At 34.1% G+C, this 20,014-nt stretch overlaps 2 protein-coding genes across 2 annotated transcripts; both read right to left on the bottom strand.

Moving 5' to 3' along the window:
• Positions 1-2,935: 2,935 nt before the first annotated feature.
• Positions 2,936-6,438, bottom strand: zgc:112294 (transmembrane protein 17A). The gene is made up of 4 exons (XM_026241975.1): positions 6,194-6,438; positions 5,779-5,885; positions 4,452-4,565; positions 2,936-3,781 (listed from the first exon to the last, which is right to left on the bottom strand). Exons 1-4 carry the CDS (start codon positions 6,321-6,323, stop codon positions 3,464-3,466), a joined length of 669 nt encoding a protein of 222 aa, XP_026097760.1. The 5' UTR covers positions 6,324-6,438; the 3' UTR covers positions 2,936-3,463.
• A 911-nt stretch (positions 6,439-7,349) lies between these two features.
• Positions 7,350-9,630, bottom strand: LOC113068999 (selenoprotein M). The gene is made up of 4 exons (XM_074559882.1): positions 9,226-9,630; positions 8,891-8,967; positions 8,521-8,599; positions 7,350-7,650 (listed from the first exon to the last, which is right to left on the bottom strand). The coding sequence occupies exons 1-4, from the start codon at positions 9,340-9,342 to the stop codon at positions 7,507-7,509; spliced, it is 417 nt and encodes a 138-aa protein (XP_074415983.1). The 5' UTR covers positions 9,343-9,630; the 3' UTR covers positions 7,350-7,506.
• Positions 9,631-20,014: the final 10,384 nt, after the last annotated feature.

The following is a 20,014-nucleotide window of genomic DNA, read 5'->3' on the forward strand; positions in this document are numbered from 1 at the left end:
CTGAGGTTTCTTCCTTATCACATTCGACATCTTAGAGATATTTTCCCTGACTCTGTCGCCTGTGGCTGCTTACTAGAGGGTTTGTGAGCTGCTATTGTTTGTAAAGCTGCTTTGGAACAATATGCATTGTGAAGAGAACTATACAAATGATTCCATTTGAGGTGAGAGACAAGAAAAAACTAGAAAAAAAAGAAGAAAAAACTAGATGAAATTAAAGTTATGAAAAAAGAGAAACTATATGATATTTTTTGTTTTCTTTGTTGTTTTGTTAACATATGAAGACACTAATATCCTAATTAGTTCATTGTTTTGAACCTATTTTACTATTCCTCATGTTGTATTTTATATAGTAGTTTCTGTAATAAGGTCACTATACTGTAGTTTCGGCACTGTTCAAAAGTTTGGAAAAGTAATGATTATTATTATTATTTCATATGTAATATTAATATTAATGCTTATCAAGGCTGCATTGATTTGACAAAATACAATTAACAGTAATACTGTGCAGTATGCAATATTTGCACAGTTGTCTATTTAAATATATTGTAATTGATTCCTGTGATCAAATCTGAATTTTCAGCATCATTATTCAGTGTCACATGATCCTGTATAAATCATTCTAATATTCTGATTTGGTGCTCAGGGAATATTTGATATGATTATCATTACCTGCTTAATATTTTTGTGAAAACAGTGACTATTTTACTTTATTTTTAGGATTCTTTGTTGAATAGAAAGTTCAAAAGAACAACATTTAATTGAAGAAAAATAAAAAGAAAGATGTTTCACTTTTGATCAATTTAACGGATCCTTGCTGGATAAAAGTATTAATGTGGAGTATATTATCTGATGTTTGAATAAGTTCAGAATTTCAGTAACTGGCAATATTTATCTATTTTGTCACAGTGTATGTATTTTTGTGTGGTTCTCTTTTTGTCAATAATCTGTTTTGTCAAAGGAGACTGCTAATACAGAAAGATTTGAATGTACATACACTGATGTGCTTACACTCAAACCGGTGAGCTCAAAAGGAAATAAACCTTCATTTACAAAATGATAAGAGAACTCTTGCACCTCTGCAAAATAAAACCCACTTCATTTGTCAGTTTGGTTTGCGGTATACAAACCTCTTTGCATTTGAAGCACTACAGCATTTTTAAATGCAAACAACAATGTAGAAAAAAAAATTATGCTGTGAAAGCAGTTCCCAAAAACCACTGTAAGCCAGACTGCTAGACTTTATCTTCTTAATTGACTGCGTTGCATATCCAGACTCTGTTTAATGCAAATGAAAAACAACACAACACCTTGAGCAACTGCCAGCCAGACTGTCTTTGGCTCTGAACGCAGGAAAGATAGATATTTATGGAAAAAAAAATATCTGTAAGAAACAATGTGAAATATCATCCATTATGTTGCATAAACAGAAGTGCAGACAGAAATCATTAGAAATAAAATCAGAGGCGAACGTCTAATCTCGCCAGTATTTTCGTTAGCATTATAATGTTGTTCCAGCATATGCTGACAGGTCTCCCATCTGTTATATTAATAATTAGGTGTATATCAGCTTTCTGCACACTGACAGAGACTCTCTGTCTCTCCAGGAACTGCCAAATTACTGCTCAAATGTAAGACACAAGTCAATATGGAGCTCAAGTTACTTTTTATCTTCTTGCTCATGAAAAGCCCCTCAGATCTCAAGAGAGTGAAGTGTGTGTGCGCGTGTGTGTGTGCGTGTGTGTGTGTGTGTGTGTGTGTGTGTGTGTGTGTGGGTTGTACCTCCCACCTGGCAGAAATTGTTAAAACAAACACATCATGTGGCTAATGATCTGTAATAATGAATTTGGATCATGTGTACATGAGCCCATGTGCACATACAGTACGTTAAGTGTTATAATCTGTCACGTTCATAAACATGGTTATTGTTTAAAAAAAAGTGCATTAAATCAGATGATTTTATGTGCCAGTTAATTCTCTTAATTGATACATTTTGCAAGATGAACTGTTAGTTTTTGGCTTGTTACTGTGAAGCTGTTTTGAAACAGCTTGTATTGTATAAAACTTTATATAAATAAAAATGTGACTTGACTGTTTTAATGCATCGTATTCTTTAAAGGTGTAACAATTATAGGTAATATTAAAATGTGTTATGACTGATTGCAAGTATTTTGGCAAAGGTATAATGCATTGCATTCTGTTTTATGAATACCTATATGGAGGCATTTCCAATGTTAGGTGGATTTGCATTAAGACAGTCAGTTGGATATATTTTACTATTATTACATCGTACTTCATTTTTACAAATATATTCATTGAAACACAGGTCTTGATGTCACAGAAACGAGTGTAAGAGTAAGTCTGTGTGTCTCTTGGGAGTTAAGGCTGATGAGTCATTCTGTGAATCTGTTCTGCAGCAGTGTGGAGACTGTGGACTGGTGAGGGAAACAGTCTCACAGCGCCACCATGTGTCTAATTATATATCGCATTTGTTATGTTGTGACGTATGATGTTGTATTTTATATGTGTGTATATACATTATTACATATAGATTATATTTGTGTGTGTGTGTGTATATGTGTATACATATATTCTTTAATTCAAAAGAAATTAGTGTTTTCTTTTCTTTTCTTTTTTTGCATTTAAATATAACTGTTTCCTATTTTAATAAACCATGATCTTTTTTTTCTGGATTTTTGATGAATAGAAAGTTAAAATGTATAGCACTAATTTGAAATAGAAATAACATTTTAATGTACGTATAACATTATATGTCTTTACTATAACTTTTGATCAGTTTTGTGCATTCTAATGCATTAGTTTCTTTAAAATAATAATAATAATTATTATTATTATAAGTATCATTCATAATGATAAACAATATAACATTTATTCCAATATATATTTTTTACGTGAATTTTTATCAGTGAGGGTTTATTTCAAAAGTCAATATCTGTATAAAAAATATTTTAGGTTATACCTGCAAAAATAATTACAATACATGTCCACTACTTTTGCCAATAATGTTGTCATATGGTGTAAGCTTTCACAATGAGATCCTTTCATTAAACTCCCTTTTTTAGAAAATAATTTGGAATACAGTCCAGTCTTCAAGTTAAAATCTGCCCACATTAAGTTGTACTCAAGTTATGACATTTCTGAACTAGAAAAAAAAAATCCTTTAATTTGTGTAATTGCACTCGAATCGTTTTGGACTGCTTGAACTCCAGTCCTCATACGGTTACTGAGCTAAAGTGTTTGTGGCAACCTTCTGTGTGACAACTAGCTGCTTTTTACTAGTACTTGTTATGGATTTGTATCTTTGCCATGTACCATACTCTTATTGCAACACAAGTGCACTTATTTCTGAAGGTCACATTGTGGAGGACCGTACCAACTGTTCGATTAGACGCCCAGATCATTAACCACCAGGTTTCATTAACCTTCATAATACATCATCTCTCAATCAGTAAGGCTGAATGTCCCTCACAGGCAGCACACTCCTGCCCCCGTACGGCAGTCCAAACACAGGCAGGGCGTCTGCTGTATGGAGACCCTGGACAGGGCCGAACTGCCTGATGTGAAACTGCTGGGCGAGTTTGCGAGTCATGACGCGCAGGGCGAGAAACGAGGCCAGCAGCTCGCCCAGCAGGAAAGCCAGATAGAGAGAGTGAACGGCCCGCTCCAAAGGAAGAATGATGGTGTCTTCATCAGTGATGAAGAAGAGGATGATCGGCAGCTGGAAGAGGAAGGAGATCAGCCAAAATCCAGCCAACTCTGGAACCTCAAGACAAGAATGAAAAAAGGAAGAACTAAGGTATCATTTGATAATAAATATTAACATTTAGATTGCTACTTAAATTCATTCATTTCTCAATGATTATTTGTTTACATTTAATGTATATATGATTTCTATATATGATGTTTTATGTTTCATATTTATTATTTATAAAGTTCATAAAATTATAGAATATCTATTTTGGAGCTTGAATGCTCTGGTCATTAATTTTATGTAGTAAATGTATTTATTAACTTTTTTATATATATATATATTGATCTTATAAAGATGAATGTACTGTCATAATTTTAATGATGCTAATGAGTAACATCAAATGATTTCTATTAACATATTTTCATAAATTAATATTAATTTCTAAATTGTTATTATTTTTATATCTTTCTTCATAACTATAACATGGTTTACTTAGACCCAAAGTAAAAAGGTTGACTTTTTCTAGATCTCCTGCCAAACAATAATTAAATTTATCTCCCGCCAGACATAAAAAAAAAAAAAAAAAACTTACCGGTAGTAAACTGAGAGTAAAATTAGCATTTAATCTCATCATATTTCTTACTTTCTGATAATCTGATCTCTCTCTTTATGCATTCAGGCTCTATTAGGCCATGAGCAGTGTTTAGATTGAGAATGATTTCTAAAATTTCTTGCACATTACCTTCTCTTTGAGATTCCCAACATAACCGAGATACAGCCGCAACACCTCGAATATGCTAATCAGAACCAACCCCGTCACCAGCAGACACTGGTAATACACCGGAAGATAACTGATCTATGGAAATGAAGAAAGAAACAGAGGTAAGATCACATAAGACCGTAAAAATATCCACAACCCTATCTGACCTCAAAAATTCCAACTTATCCAAATATTATTACAAGTAGGTGAGCAGGGAGGGAGGGATTTTCATGTCATGCCATTAGAAATGATAAGCAGCATCTCACTGAATTGCTGTGATTTAGCTGAGCTATTAAAGGTACAATATATAACAGTAGCACTTGAACTTCAGTGTGCAGTTCACAAAGGCAGACCATCACAATGGATACAGGCGCTGTTCTAATGTTTGAAAGCCTTTTATCTTGCATCGCTGCTAATGGCCTGCCAGCTGCAGCTATTACGGATGCCATGTTCATGCATTCATTTTAATAAACACTTTCAGCAAAGTCACTAAAATGCTCCCTAGAACTCATTTGTTTACACATCATTTCTCTGGACCTCTTCAACCTTCTGCATGTTATAGACATAAAAAAAGTTTTAAACAGTTATGTTTGTCGTTTTATTATTTCCCTGGGGTCCACTCACAATGCTGCTAAAGTTTGAATTGTATTCATGTTTTGCAGGGGTTCAGAACAGGGTTATTAATTAACTAAAACTAAAAAAAAAAAAAAAAAAAAAAAAAAAAAACATTACTTGGTATAAACATGAACTGAAATAAAATATTTAAAAAAACACTTTAACTTTATATAAAAAAAAAAAAACTAGAATAAAATTACAAATGAAACAAAATCTTAAAATAACAATTAAAACAAAATATAAACCTGTTATTAGATGTTTTCATAAACTAAAATAATAAAATAATGAATTAAATAAATGTTAACTGAAATTAAATGGAAAAACTTATTTCTTTTTACTTTTATTTGACAAGGTAGCATTTCTCATTTTCATTTAGTTTTACTTTAAGTGATAAAATAACTAAAACTGAAGATTTAAAAATAACTACAAAGACATGTTTGTAAAAAAAAAAGACAAGACAAGATTTGCTAATACTTTTTACTAAAATAAAAACAGTAAAAATAAAATCTAATTCAAAATGTTAACAAAAGCTGTAAAACTTTGTGAATGATGCTAAAATAACTACAAATTTGAATATGTTTTCATAATGTATTGTGTTTTATTTTATAAGATCAAATAACTTCTCATAATATCACCCCAATGAAGTGAGGATTTGTTGATTGAAAATGTCTTTTATGATTATAATTGAATGCACCTTTAAGTGTAGCATTAGCAGCTCAGAGATCCACCAGAAGGGGAAGTAGAAGATGTTGAAGTAGAGCAGCATCTGCAGCGGGAGATGAGACGCCACCTCAGTACACACTAGACAGCATAGAATAAAAGATCAACACGGTTGGGAAGATCACTTAACCGGTGGCCAGTTGCAGAAACTACTACATAGACTCTTAAAAGTTAGACATTCAATTGATAAGTCATAACTTTTTTAATTCGGTTAAAACAAAAATGTATCTTGGTCCAATTTGAATCTGAAAAGTAAGACTGGTTACCACTAACTGCTTAGTCAAACTAGTTCTCAAGACACAGTCTTAACATTGTGACTAACAAATGTGTAGCCTCTATAATCTAGGCAGGCTGTGGAGTGGTTGCATTGTGTTTGGAAGACGTCTCACCTTCATTATCCTGATAAGGGTCCCTGAAGTCTCCGCTGTCTCGCGTCCTGTTATTTATAAACACTGAGCCGCTGACGTTAGCCAGACCCACTCTCAGGTTGTGAGGGATCGGCGTGTAGAACACAGGCATGCTGGAGACCTCCACGCTTCTCTACTTCAGTTTGTGTGGCTGAGATTAATTGGAGTCGTCCAAGTGCTAATCGGATTAAATCTAAAGCAAACAGATGGAGTCTGACATCAGCAGATTAAGATGTCGCTCCTTCACCATGCTAACCATAGGAACTACATAAAAACATAATAATAATCAATTGTAAATCATAAAAACTACCAGCAAAAATATTTAAACAAAAACATACTTTCCCCCCAATATATATATATATATATATATATATATATATATATATATATATATATATATATTTTATATATATATATTTTCAATACATATTAGCAAATTATTAATTGTTTTAAAAAATAAGATTTAACCAGTTTAGTGAGATTTATGCTTAAAACAAGTATAATATTTATATAATACAATATAATGCACACAATCGGTGGATTTAATTTAATGAAAACAAACAATACAAAATATAACTAGGTTTTATTCACCACTATATTTTTAAATATAGAAAATAAAAATAACTTTTAATAGATTCAAATATATATTTTATACATTTTCTAGATAGATAGATAGATAGATAGATAGATAGATAGATAGATAGGAATGTATAAGAAAATTTAAGTAAATTTAAATATCAATTAAAAATATGTATTAATTTTATAAATGTATTTATGTATACAATTTATTTTTCATTTTTTCCCATATTAATTTGTGTTTTAGAGTAATTAACTGTAATTGTGTTATTTTGAAAACTCTGATTAGCACTGTTAATGTTTAAGAGCTGTTTAGTCCACAATTTGAATATAATACAATTATTATTAATTAGTTTATTCTTGACAGCTACAGTAATTTTGAGGATCCTTTTTGTTTAGAAATGCAAAACTCAACAATTAGGCTTCTCATTTATTCTGACAGCTTCAACGACTTGCCACGTGTTTCCTTTAATGGCCATCTTTCAGTGGGTTTGTTTTTTGTGTGAAAATCAAGGCTGCTACATTTTAATGAAACGCAACCAAACAAAACAAGGACACTTGAGCCAAAGATGTAAGACGTTTATTGTCAAATCTGTCCGGTTAGGAGCCAGACTGCCTCCAGCCATCTGTGTGTCGGTCCAGAGCCCGGCATGTGTCTGAGCTTTGAGACTCTGGACGTCATTGGCGGCAGGCTGCAGTCCCGGCCCTGACCAGCGGGGTCACAGTTCATCCCGGGGCGCCTTTAAAGGGAAGTGTTTGAACTCCTCAGGGATCTCCTCGCCTTTCTGTGACCTCTTATAGAAACCCAGAGAATCCAGCAAGCTGCTGATCTCATCTGCCTTCATCTTCCTCACTGGAACAACCTGAGCTCAGAGAAGTGAAAGAGACTTGTAGCCTACAATCTCACTTTTATCTTTAGTTTTTCCATTTTATATTATTATATTTCAGTTTTTACATCTATCAAAAAAAAAATTGTATTAATGTATTAATATGTATAAATTTTTCACATTTGTATAGTTTACATTCTGTTTTATTTTAAAAATTATATTCTTATGCTTAGTTTGAATTTGTTCCATGAAGATATATTGTACATTTCCTGCCGTAAATATATAAAAATGTAATTTCGGTTTAGTAATATGCATTGATGAGAATTCATTCGGACAACTTAAAAGGACAACTTATTTTTTTTTGCTCCCTCAGATTCCAGATTTTCAAATAATTTTATCTCGGCCAAATATTGTCAGATCCTAACAAACCATACATCAAAGCATATTTATTCAGCTTTCAGGTAATGATAACACTTAACACTTTATTTTTTTTTTACATATAGTTTTTGCATCTAAACATTTTTATAGTTCTTTATATTCCTTCTGTTTTTACAATACAAGGTATATTATTATGTGTATTTCCCTAATGGCCTTTACATGTTTGGCTATAAATACATAATATTTTCAATAAAAAATTGTACCTCCTTTGGAAATATTTGGATAATTTTAGCATTTCTAAATTTTTTACCCTTTGTCAGGTCTGTTTTTAAATATGTAATATTTAAATGTATTATATACTGTATGTGTCATATGTTGTGACACTTGTTTGCATAGGCATGAGCGTGAATAATATTTAAAAAGTACAAGTTTTTCAGCAAGTAACAAATACAGTAAGCATCTGAAAATTTCCATGCAAAAAATGCAAATGCTGAAAAATTGCATGTCAAGTAATAACATTGTCCTTACCTTTACTTCCTCGTCCTTCTCATTGTAGAAGATCAGGCGTGGGTTTTTATCCTCTCCTGAATCGTACTCCAGGTTGTGACTTGAAACAGCGGGTTAAGGTTAACAGCAGCAGACAAATGACCTCTGAGGCCATGAAGCGCATGACCCCGGCCTCCAAGCGTTTCAACATATGACAGCACAGAAGACGGCACTCTGGGCCTGTAAAGATTTCATTAACTTTTACGTCCCTGTAAAATGCTCTTTACAGAGCCACCCAGAAGATATATGCAAGATATTTTTAAACATTCTTTAAAAAGAGTCGAGCAATAAACTGAAAATACTGTAATTACAATAAAATGAGTGAATTTCAGTGTATTTAATGCCAGGATACTACAATGCCCATCGCTCCATCAGGAAATTGTAGAGCTCTGGCATCTTCTTTATGGATCATCCCACTACACTAGGAGCCTGGGAAGGGATTGAAGATAGATTAACAATTGCATAACATTGAAAACAAGTGTTGTACAATATTACTGGTTTTATATTTTGATCAAATAAATGCATCCTTGGATAGCATAAAAAATTAATAATATTAGCAACCTCAAATTATTGATTGGTAGTCTATGTATTTGTATTTCCCAAACCATTTTAAAACAAATATATTAGTGACTTTTTAGAGCAAAACTCCTTATATATCAATCATCCAAGCTAGTACTGAGCACTCACCATAAGTTTTCCTCTGGCTATAACAAGCTTTTCCTTTTCAGCACTGCTTTCTGAAACATTTTCAGCACTTCTCCCCGTGGCACACAGAGCCAAAAGGGCCACCAGTGTGAGCCACATACTCACCGTATCCAGAAAGATTGAGGTCCTTTGGTGAAATGAGGGTCAAGACAGTAGATATGGGTTGCTGATAGGTCTCCACCTGCATGTGGCAGAGTCTGATTGGTCCATTTGTTGGGGTTTGTGTCAGGGGAACTGGATAAAAAGCTTAGTATGTGGAATTTTTTTTCAAATTTCAAATCCACTAATTCTTACTTAAAGCTGTTATTTGTTTGTTAAAGTCAAATGTTTTCTGGTTCATATGAAGGAGTTGAGACCACCGAGCAGCTGTATCTGTGTCAGATTCTCCCACGGTTTGCTGATGTATAACCAGCAGAGTCTGAACACAACAGCTGCTGTTTGAACAGTGCTGTGATGAATCAGTGTTGAAGTCACTCTTTTAAATTCTTCTTTGAATACACGGTGTTCCTTCATTTGAATAACAATAACATCAGTCCTTCAGAAGTGACACAATGTAGAAGACATTGAGTTGATGAAGGATGATTCAGTGATGCATCTGTCAAAAAAATCATTTGTTCATATTTAATATTTAATTGGGCTACATGTGGCTGTGCTGTACCATAATTCATTCATATGTTTCAGTGATTATTGGTCGCTTTTATTTATTTATAATTATTTTATCATTATTATTGTGGTGTTACAGTGACAGGTAGTATCTTCAAAAGAAGGCAGTTTAGCTCATAAAATATAAAACACTAATTAATAATAGATTTTTGTATTCTACTTTTGTCAAAAACAATATATGAAATGCAAATAAAATTTCTATCACCACATAGGTTGAATACTTAATTATTATTTGTAATTCATATAAGGAGTAAACAGTACTTTTGTAGTTTGTTTGCTTTTATGTTATTTTGACTGGAAATAAATCCTGTGAAATTTAACTTGTTCAGTGAGCTTGCTAATGTACAGTACTTCAGTTTTGTTATATATATATATATATATATATATATATATATATATATATATATATATATATATATATATATATATATATATATATATACACACACATTTTTAAATACCTAAAAGATGTAATCAATTTCATCTCTTCCAGTGTTTTCATTATTTATTCTATATTTCACTTTATTTACAAAACCTGACATTTGGACATGGCACAGGATGACCCAGGGTCGAGGCAGTGCTTTTGAGGATGTGTAATGTCAACTCAGCCCATTTCTGGTATTTAATAAGCTTCTTTGGTCTGTGTATTTTCATACAGTATAGCAAAATATACACACCCAATTGAATGACTTCTGTAAGGGTAGTTTCAGTTACACTGCACTTGCATAATGCTATTCATTCTTAAAGGGAGAAGTGTGTTGATTTTAGGTCACCTATAGAGGGCGACAATGGTACAGGATGGGCTTTTGGCAGAGTTTCCAAAACTCTTGCCACCGACAATTATGTTTCCAATGAAAATAAACCATTCTCCATAGGAATGCAGCAATGAAATCATCCTGCTCTATCATCCACAGGCCGAGCTGGGGCCCCGTCTGTCTGTCTGTCTGTCTGTCTGTCTGTCTGTCTGTCTGTCTGTCTTGTAGAGCTGTGGCCAGGCGCTGATGTGTCAGATGACACAGTTGTTTAAATTTAAAAAGATCCAGATTTCCCAGTGTAATTCTGTGAAGGTGTTACTAAGCAGTCAATTCAATTATCCTCATTGTCTCAGATGTTTATCCTAAAATCCCTAAAGAGAAATAAAATAAGACACATGTGGGATGTTTCTTAACATATAGTAGAAGTATAGAGCCATCAAATCAGAGGTACAAATGAAAACATGCAAAATAAAACAGAATGTCAGCTTTATTGTGAAACTGTGATGACAAGATAAGTGCAGTATTTCACATTATATAATTTTTTTTTTTTTTTTACACAAAAGTGTTGACATTGTTTACTGCACATGTGCTACACAAAATATGTGTAAGTGCATGTTGATGACAAGAAAACTGGAGACGTTTGGTCTGGGTATGTTTGGACTTTTCCCAAAATTAACTGAGAAAATTCATTTTAAAGCCTTAAAGTTAAAATTAAACATATGGTGTATAGTTTAATGATTGACTGACAGATGTGTCCAAGAAAACATTGGATCCCATTGATTTTCACTGTGTGGGCAAAATAACACTATTTTGTGTTCCACAGAATACAGAAAATCCATACAGGTTTGGAACGACATGAGGGTAAATGATGACAGAATTTTAATTTCATTAAGTGAACTGTCCATTTAATATGAAGCATAAGAAATTTAGAAGAGAGAGAGAAAACTTCTTACCGATGATATTTATATATATATATATATATATATATATATATATATATATATATGTATGTGTGTGTGTGTGTGTCTGTGTCTATATATATGTACAGTATATAAATCAAATAAAAAAAATTGCATATGTTTTTTGTTGAGTATCATATTATAGCTTTTATGGCTTAAATAGCATGGTGTAAGAGTATATGGTGCACATACCCAAGGGGAAATTATCTCAGTTGTCTTCAGGGGCTGTGTGTGTGTGTGTGTGTGTGTGTGTGTGTGTGTGTGTGTGTGTGTGTGTGTGTGTGTGTGTGTGTGTGTGTGTGTGTGTGTGTGTGTGTGTGTGTGTGTGTGTGTGGATAATCAATTAAGCCTAAGTTGCTTTAGTCCAGTAAGAGTTCATCCTGAAATATTAATAACAATATTCAGTAAGAGATATTCTTGCATTTATTTTCTAAAAATAATTAAGGATTTCACAGCAAAAAGACACATGAAGGGGATGTATTTAAAAATAATCCCATAAAGCCTTTAACTTTCTTAAAATTTATAAACTATAAATCAGACCAAATAATGCATGTAGATTCCGTACAACAGGTTGTTTCAAGTTTTGATCCTGTTCATAATTTAGAGACCTCTGAAATGTGATTATTACATATGATACAGTATGCTTTATAGGGTTAAATCATCTGAAAAAAAATGTGTTTTTCATCAGTTTTGTCTTGAAATTCAAACACACACACACGTGTATCAGTCACACGGCTAAACATCAAAAAGCTTTTTTTATGAGCTCTTCCGTTTTCTCTCTCCTAAACGAGAGCGCCACCATCCCTCTACTCATTTAAGATCTGCTGCACACACACACACACACACACACACACACAGACGCATGCATTACTGTCATCTGATTCCCAGCATGCTGTTCTCCAGCAGCACACATAATGAGCAGGAGCCATTTCCTCCAGCAGATCCTCTGGGCTCTCATCCTCTCCTCTCCTCTCATTTTTTCACCTCCCTCTCCGTTGTTTTTCTCCACACTCAGCATTTAGGTAGTGCTTCCCCCTGTTTCCAAAACAAGCACTGTTTGATCCTGGATGTCTGGTTCCTCAGGGCATAGACACACATGCTCAAATTTGGTTTCCAACTTTCTTTCTTAGTGTAAAGAGCATCATAAGTTTTCTTAAGAGTAAACAATTTAAACTTTTTTTTTTTTACTATAAAGAATATTTTGTATGATGTAAAGTTTCCAAAGTCTTAAAAATAAACCTTCCACTACTGGTTTTCGCAGCAATTTCCTTAGAAGAATAATTTTTTGTCCTTCACAGAACCTTTTAGTCAACAGTTCTTAAAAGAACATTTTTTTTCTTAGAGTATAGAACAATTAAAAAATATATAGAACCTTTTCCACTATAAAGAACCTGGAAAGGTTCCATGGAGGTTATAAGTTCTTCATGCAACCATCAATGCTAATAAAGAACCTTTATTTTTAAGAGTGGTATTCAGATCTGATTAGAAGTTCTAACCTCCGGAGTAGAGGATTATGAGAATTTCAGGTCTGGTTTATAAATGTAGATTTTGAGGGTAGATTCGCAGCAGCAGCCGTGGTGTCGACATGTGGCTGAATGCGAACTGGCTCAAGGTGAATGGCTGAAGCCGATCGCATATGAGATAATGGAGGGATGGTGGAGAAGGAGGGGAGTGTGGATTGCCACCATGGCAGATCTGCCCTTGTGCTCTAATCTTACTCTCCTAATGAAAACCACATGCTCTGTCAAATGGCTGAGGCCCAGAAAGAGAGGGAGTGAAGAGGGGGTGTGAAAGAGGAACAGGATGTAGACACAGCTTTAAAGATACTGACACGTTTTAATGAATCCAGACTGTGGCAGTCTGGGAAACACAGGGAGATATCAGATCCATCTCTAGGAGAAACTGCTTCGGGAATTATGAATTAATACAGACAGACAGACAGACAGATATACTACACAGAAGTGTCACTGGCTGCTCCTAGAGCGTGCCGCTGTCACTCCATAAGCAGCACAAATAATGCCAACAGTCCACAATATAAATTAATTTTAGCAAGAATTCACATGATGAAACCATACAGCTTGACACTGATGGATTGCGTAAATCAGAAAGGAAGTTAAGGTTTTGAAGATGACGATGGGATGAGGGAGGTTCGCTCTGAACAAATTTATACTTAAATGCACAGATTAAACAGTTTTATTGTGATAGTAGTTAATAGCCGTTCAAAAACATTAAGGAAAGCAGACATTTTTTTTCCAATTGAATTTTAGTAGAGAGTTTCACAAACAGATAAAGAATGAATTCACATTCACACAGAGCATCATGGGATGTTTTACCAAAATATACTGATTTATCAACTAAGATGTTATGAATGTTTTTGGTTCATATATATATTTACAATGTATATGTAAGCAAAAATCTTAATAGATCAATATAACCCTTCTAAATAAATGATTATCACTGTGTTTCAGTAGTGACAAATTTGGGGAGAGAACAAATATTCAGAAACTTCCTGAAAATACAATTTGAGAATTAACAGCATAATTACTAATAATGTGTACCTTGAATATTCTAGAATATTCATACATAAAAAAAAAAAAAAAAAATGTTTCCAACTCGACTTTGGACCAGTTCTGTAGAATGGCCCATATATATGAAATAAGATAAATATGTACAATACAATAAAATGTCAGCGTGAGCGGAGAGTAAAATAATTTTTATTAGGGTAGTGCTCACCATATAGTGTAATGTTATTGCTATATTGTACGCTTATTGTTGTCACCCTTCCCCTTTGTAACCCTAATTATAAAATTCAGGACACGCTCATGATCTCGCCATATTCTTATTGAAATAAAAAGATAACCTGTGTAAAACCCTAAACTAATCTTACCTTATTTATTTTGTGTATTTTTTTTCTTTCTTTTTTCTTTTTTTTTTGTATGTGTGTCTGGAAAAGTGATCCTAGAAATAGTATACAAAGTGTCATTTTATATATGTGTATAAATGTACAGCATATTTCCCACATATCCTTATTGAAAAGGGCAGTGATAACAAATAATTTTTATTTACATTTTGTTAGATTTGTTCTAATTTAAAGGCTTAAAATAATGTTTAAAGAAAAAGAAAACTATTTAGTTTTTTGTTTCATTCTTTCTAAAATTACATTTTTGTGTGTGTATATATATATATATATATATATATATATATATATATATATATATATATATATATATATATATATATATATATATATATATATATTATTTTTTTCTATACCTGCTCTAACAATCAGTCGGTTTACTGCATATACGCTGAAGTGCTTTTAGAAAATTAAATTTTGAGTGATGTTTGCATCTGTTCAAGTTTCTGGGCAGCTGATTACTGGCCATATTCAAGAAGAGCCTGAATTGCTGCACGTTCAAGTCTCTGTGATATTGTGATGGCTTGATGACACAAATCCTTCTTCAGTGTAAGGCTATAAAAAAATATACAATTAAAAAAAAAAATACTCTATGTGCCGGATAAATATTGTTAAGTCCAGTCGCTTAAAGTAATAACGCACCTCTCAGTAACAACATTTATCAGGCAGCATTATTGTATAAAAGCAGAGGCGCCTTTGCCAGGCACTGGAGTTACGAAATAGTAAATGAGTGTAAGCTGTTTTCCATTTTGGTCTAATCTTCATCACTGTTCTGTGAGGTGATCGTTACAGAAGCAGAAAAAAAATCTCTGCTCTGAAACCTGAGCCCTGAAGAAACCATACTACTTCCTCCTCTCAGAGAAACCGAGGGGGAGAGTGAGAGAAGGAAAAGAGAGGATAAGAAGGAGGACAGGAGGGGAAAAGAAGGATATGTGGATGGAGAGAGAGAGAGAGAGAGAGAAGGGGAGGAATACAGAAAAGTTTTCCGTTAGAGGCAGATCCTCTTGAATAAACTTGACACACAAATATGCTGACGAAGAGGAAAATAGAGAAGCACAGACAACTGTTTGCTGACCCTGTATATCTGTCTCCCTAATGGGAGACTTTCAGGGCCAGCGCTAGCCATTTGGGTGCCCTAAGCACAAATGCAAAAAGTAAGGGAGTTAGTAACTGAATTACTCTATAATAAAAGTAAATCGTTACCAGGGAAAGTAACTATTTGCGTTACTGTAAAAAATTAAAAAAAAAAAAAATAAAAAAAAAAGTTGCTACATGTCAGAGAATTTTTTTTTTTTTTTTTTTTTTTTTTTGCAGTTTTCACAAGTCAGTTGAAATGAGTAGAACAGACCGGTACATAACTTTCAATATTTATTGCACTTCCACAGACAGCAAGAGTTTTATCCTGCACTTCAAGTATTATCTTTGTAAGAAAGGGTGTTTTTGGCCACTAGCTTTGTAGATGCGTGTCACACATTACATGCACGTTCTTGCCTTTGACCACAATGAATTTGAAGTAGTGCTTATATCTTCACCTTGAAAATGCCAACTTTTCATCGCATTGCTCCTGACTCGCCGACTCGCCATCTCTGCTGTAGCTGTTGCGTGTGTGTGTGTGTTTGGCGTCGCTGGCGCAGCCGCGTGTGCCGGCATGTGTGTAAAAACACTGGCTCTGATTGGCTACCATGAAAAACATGACTCTGCCTTAGCCAATCACAACCGCTTATCTCGTCATTAACCCAAATGCTCACTCGCTGTGTGAGCCAGGGGTGCGTTCGGATTACATAGTTTATTAAATCAATGCATAGTAACGCACCGCATTTAACGTTCAGTAACGTTAACGGCGTTGTAACGACGGGAAAAGTAATTAGTTAGATTACCGCGTTACTGAAAAAATAACGTCATTACCTAACGCCGTTCTTTTAAATCCCGCTGTCTCTTCTTTTTTCCGCCCCCGACTCTTGGTGCCTTTTCGAGGCCATGTCTGAGGTCGGTGTCTGCCAAATTTGACATTGATTGAGGCATAATCGAACAGACCACTGGGAGGTGGGAAAGGGGGGGAACCAGAGGGAGACTGGCACAGAGATTCACCTTTTTCTCGACTAATTTGGTCTAGGCCTATATTACTTTTGTATTGCTTTTGTATATTAACATGCTTTTAGAAATATTGTATTTGTTATTTATACTAGTATCATATTGTGATGATTTTTTCACGACCCAGATTTTTTGGTGCCCCCCCAAGCACTTGGTGCCCTACGCGCAGTGCGTGATGTGCGTGTGCGGAGCGCCGGCCCTGGAGACTTTAATCTCTTCAGAGGGACTTATATATAACAGCTTAAAATGGGCGAACATGACAATCTGTGAGTCTTACATTGCAAATTTAACAAAACTTTTATTGAGGATACTTACAGAGTTTTTAATTTTTTTTAAATGTTGAATCTTTTCAGGTACAAAAACAAGAACAACAAGAACAACAAAAAAAACTTTTGCTGTATGATGAAGTGCTCTTTTGTCACCTGTGTTCAGTCAGTCTTATATCACAGAGTGAGTCCAGCAGATTCAGCCTGTAACAGTATATTATATACACACACATGATCTCAGTGCTGCAGAGCTGAGCTCAGCGTCCAGCGGTTAGAGGCAGCGACACACGCCAAGTGTCTGTCCAGTAATAACCCACACATGGCACGGACATGGAAGCTGTGATTCACAGATCTCTCAGGAAAAACACGATAGCAAAAACTAACGCTAGAATGTTTCGAGCAGATCAGAGACCTACAGTGACCTTATAAAATGTTTTGAATGTCATTGCATGAACCGTTTTGTACACATAGATTGCCAGAGGCCTCAGATTATTGTCGAACAACATTCACAGCAAGCTAAAGCATCACACTCTTAATTGATCCATAGACAAACTATCATTAGAACGATTTAAGGCTTTGATATTTGACTGTTGTTTACGGTCAGTTGCAGTGACAGTAATTTCTTAATCAGTACAATCCATCGATAATTTATATTCTGAACAGAACAACACACATTCATATTCAGTCACGTCTGCTGTTCACATACTGAACAGTGTCCATTAGGACTTATAGTCCAAAAGTGCACATACTTGAAAAAAAAGATATATTTACATATTTACTGTTTTATTTTTCTTTAGACAGAATCATAATTTCAAGACCAAACATCCTGCTGATACTGGAAGAGCTCTTGTACGATTTTTTGTTGTCAGCCTTTATTATACAAACATTTTCTCTCTGGAGTCCCTTTGAATAGTCTGTTTCCTATGAGGAGCTCAGTGTGCAGCTTTCCAGAGGACCAGCACGGCTCCATTCAATTCTCTTAACTTACAGAAGTATGAAAAATTGCTTCCATTCTGTTTGAGGACAAAAGCAAACAAACAAACAAAACGCATTTCCCAGCATCTTTCAAGTGTAACTCAACCCTCTGGTTTTTTTCTGCTTTGCATTGCAGAACATTTCTCTTTTTTTTCAACTTAAAGCATAAATTTCTTTCTCCCCAGCTTTTTTTTTTTCTTTCACAAGAGTTGAAATCGCTACCAGATGTGGATGCAATCTGCCCCTGTTGCCATGGCGACGGCTGGGTTGTGAACAGGCGTGTAGTCGGTTGTCCTGCCGCTTGATTGTGCTCCAGGTTTTTGAGAGGTACTGTATGTTTAGACTGACACTCCATTTGTCATATCGCCTCCTCTGAAATATCAATTTATCTCTCTATGACCGCAGATGACAGTCATGATACTATTATTGGGGGGGGGGGTCCTTGTTTTGTGAATACTTTCTGGAATAACACTTTTTGATTTCTGGAAGAATCGCAGCCTAAATGACTTTTCCAGCTGTTTCAGTTGTCTAGTACCTCTACTACCTAATTTTACTGGGGAAATGATACTGAAATTAATATGTATGTATTCTCATTACTGTAATCTAGACAAAATAATGGTATATTGCTTAAATTTATAAATACATTTTGCCTTTGAAAATTTATTATTTCTCACTTTTAATGTAGTTTTTATTTTATTTTATTTATTTTTTAAAGGTTTTAAATTGGTCTTCACTTTATTTTAAGCAAATACACTCCTAATGTTTATTCATTTATTATAATTAATTATTTTAATACAATTTGAGAAATGTCATTTGTTTAGAGAGCGAGAGAGAGAGAGAGATTTATAATTTCACAGTTTTACTTTTCTTAATTTAAAGGGATATTTTCTTAATTTAACTGAATAAACAGAATTTTGTTAAGATTCATGAGAGATTGAATTTTTATTTTGTAGCTTTTTTTTAAGGACTTATTTATTTATTTATTTTTGTATCTGTACCTGACTTGTAATAGCCGGTGAAGCCGATATGGAAAATAAATGTAAAAACAACCACAACAGGTCATACACATACTGAAACAAAAGTGTGTATCTAGTTCAGTGTTTAAAAGAAGCTCCATGTCAGCAGGGGCATGACTTGGGAAATGTGTGTCTGGATGCTTAAACATCTCTGGTTTCAATTACAGATCACATGATCTTCATCGCCTGTGTTGCCTTTTGCCCACGAAACCTTGGCTGCTTTCTTCAAGCCCTTTCTCTTTCCAGCTCTTAAAAAACACGACACATGATGCTTTAACTCCAGGGCCGTGTCGCACAGACTTCCTACTATTCCTGTATGAAAGAGGCTGTTGTGTCAGTAGAGGAGCAGTAGAGGAGCTGAGTCCTCTGGGCCCTTCAGAGTTTGATGAGCATATGACCAGCGTCGCAACAGCTACCGCTATGAGAAAAACCTTCCCATGATCCCCTGCTCAGAGCACAGAGGCAGCCAGGAGTCAGCGGAAACTGTAAAATATGATTTACTGTATAAACGGGAAAATGGATGGGAGAGAGAGAAAAAAAGAAGAAAAAAAACAGATAGCAGATTTTCATTTAGAGACATGCAGGATCATCTTGTAGTGAATGATACCACATTTCTCTAAACAGTGTATATATATATTTTTCTTCTCGGGCTGAGTGATATATTGACCATTTGACATATTTATTGACACTTTTTTTCCCCTTAAATTAACCAACATTATAGATGGGGATTGAATATCAAGATGATTGTGGTGTGCTTTTTATTAATTTTTCCACGAAGTTTCATAAGCCGTTATTGAGCAGTAGGCCAGTTTAACACCTCCCAGAAAATTTAATTAATTTAATTAATTTTACATTTAATTTAATTGATATTTGTTAATAATAATAATAATAATAATAATACTGTATAAAAAAAAGATTCCAGTTTACATCGATGTCTATTTTCTATATATTTAAATAGGATTTTGTTAAATTCACTTATGTTTTGTAGCCAGACCTGTTTTTTTAAGGCCATATACATTAAATTTGAAAGACTTATTTTGTTACATGGACCCAGAAAAAAACTCTTACAGTTTTGAGCAAAAGTACATTTAAAGAATCTAATCTTATAGACTGTATGTACAAAGTCTTG

Source organism: Carassius auratus, chromosome 5, assembly GCF_003368295.1.
Source record: "Carassius auratus strain Wakin chromosome 5, ASM336829v1, whole genome shotgun sequence".
In the NCBI taxonomy this organism is placed as follows: domain Eukaryota; kingdom Metazoa; phylum Chordata; class Actinopteri; order Cypriniformes; family Cyprinidae; genus Carassius; species Carassius auratus.

Coding starts and splice junctions, on each gene's coding strand:
- zgc:112294 (XM_026241975.1), bottom strand. CDS start 6,323: ATGCCTGTGTTCTACACGCCGATCCCTCACAACCTGAGAGTGGGTCTG. Junction 5,886..6,193: donor CCCTTATCAGGATAATGAAG/GTGAGACGTCTT, acceptor TATGCTGTCTAG/TGTGTACTGAGGTGGCGTCT. Junction 3,782..4,451: donor TTGGGAATCTCAAAGAGAAG/GTAATGTGCAAG, acceptor TCTTGTCTTGAG/GTTCCAGAGTTGGCTGGATT.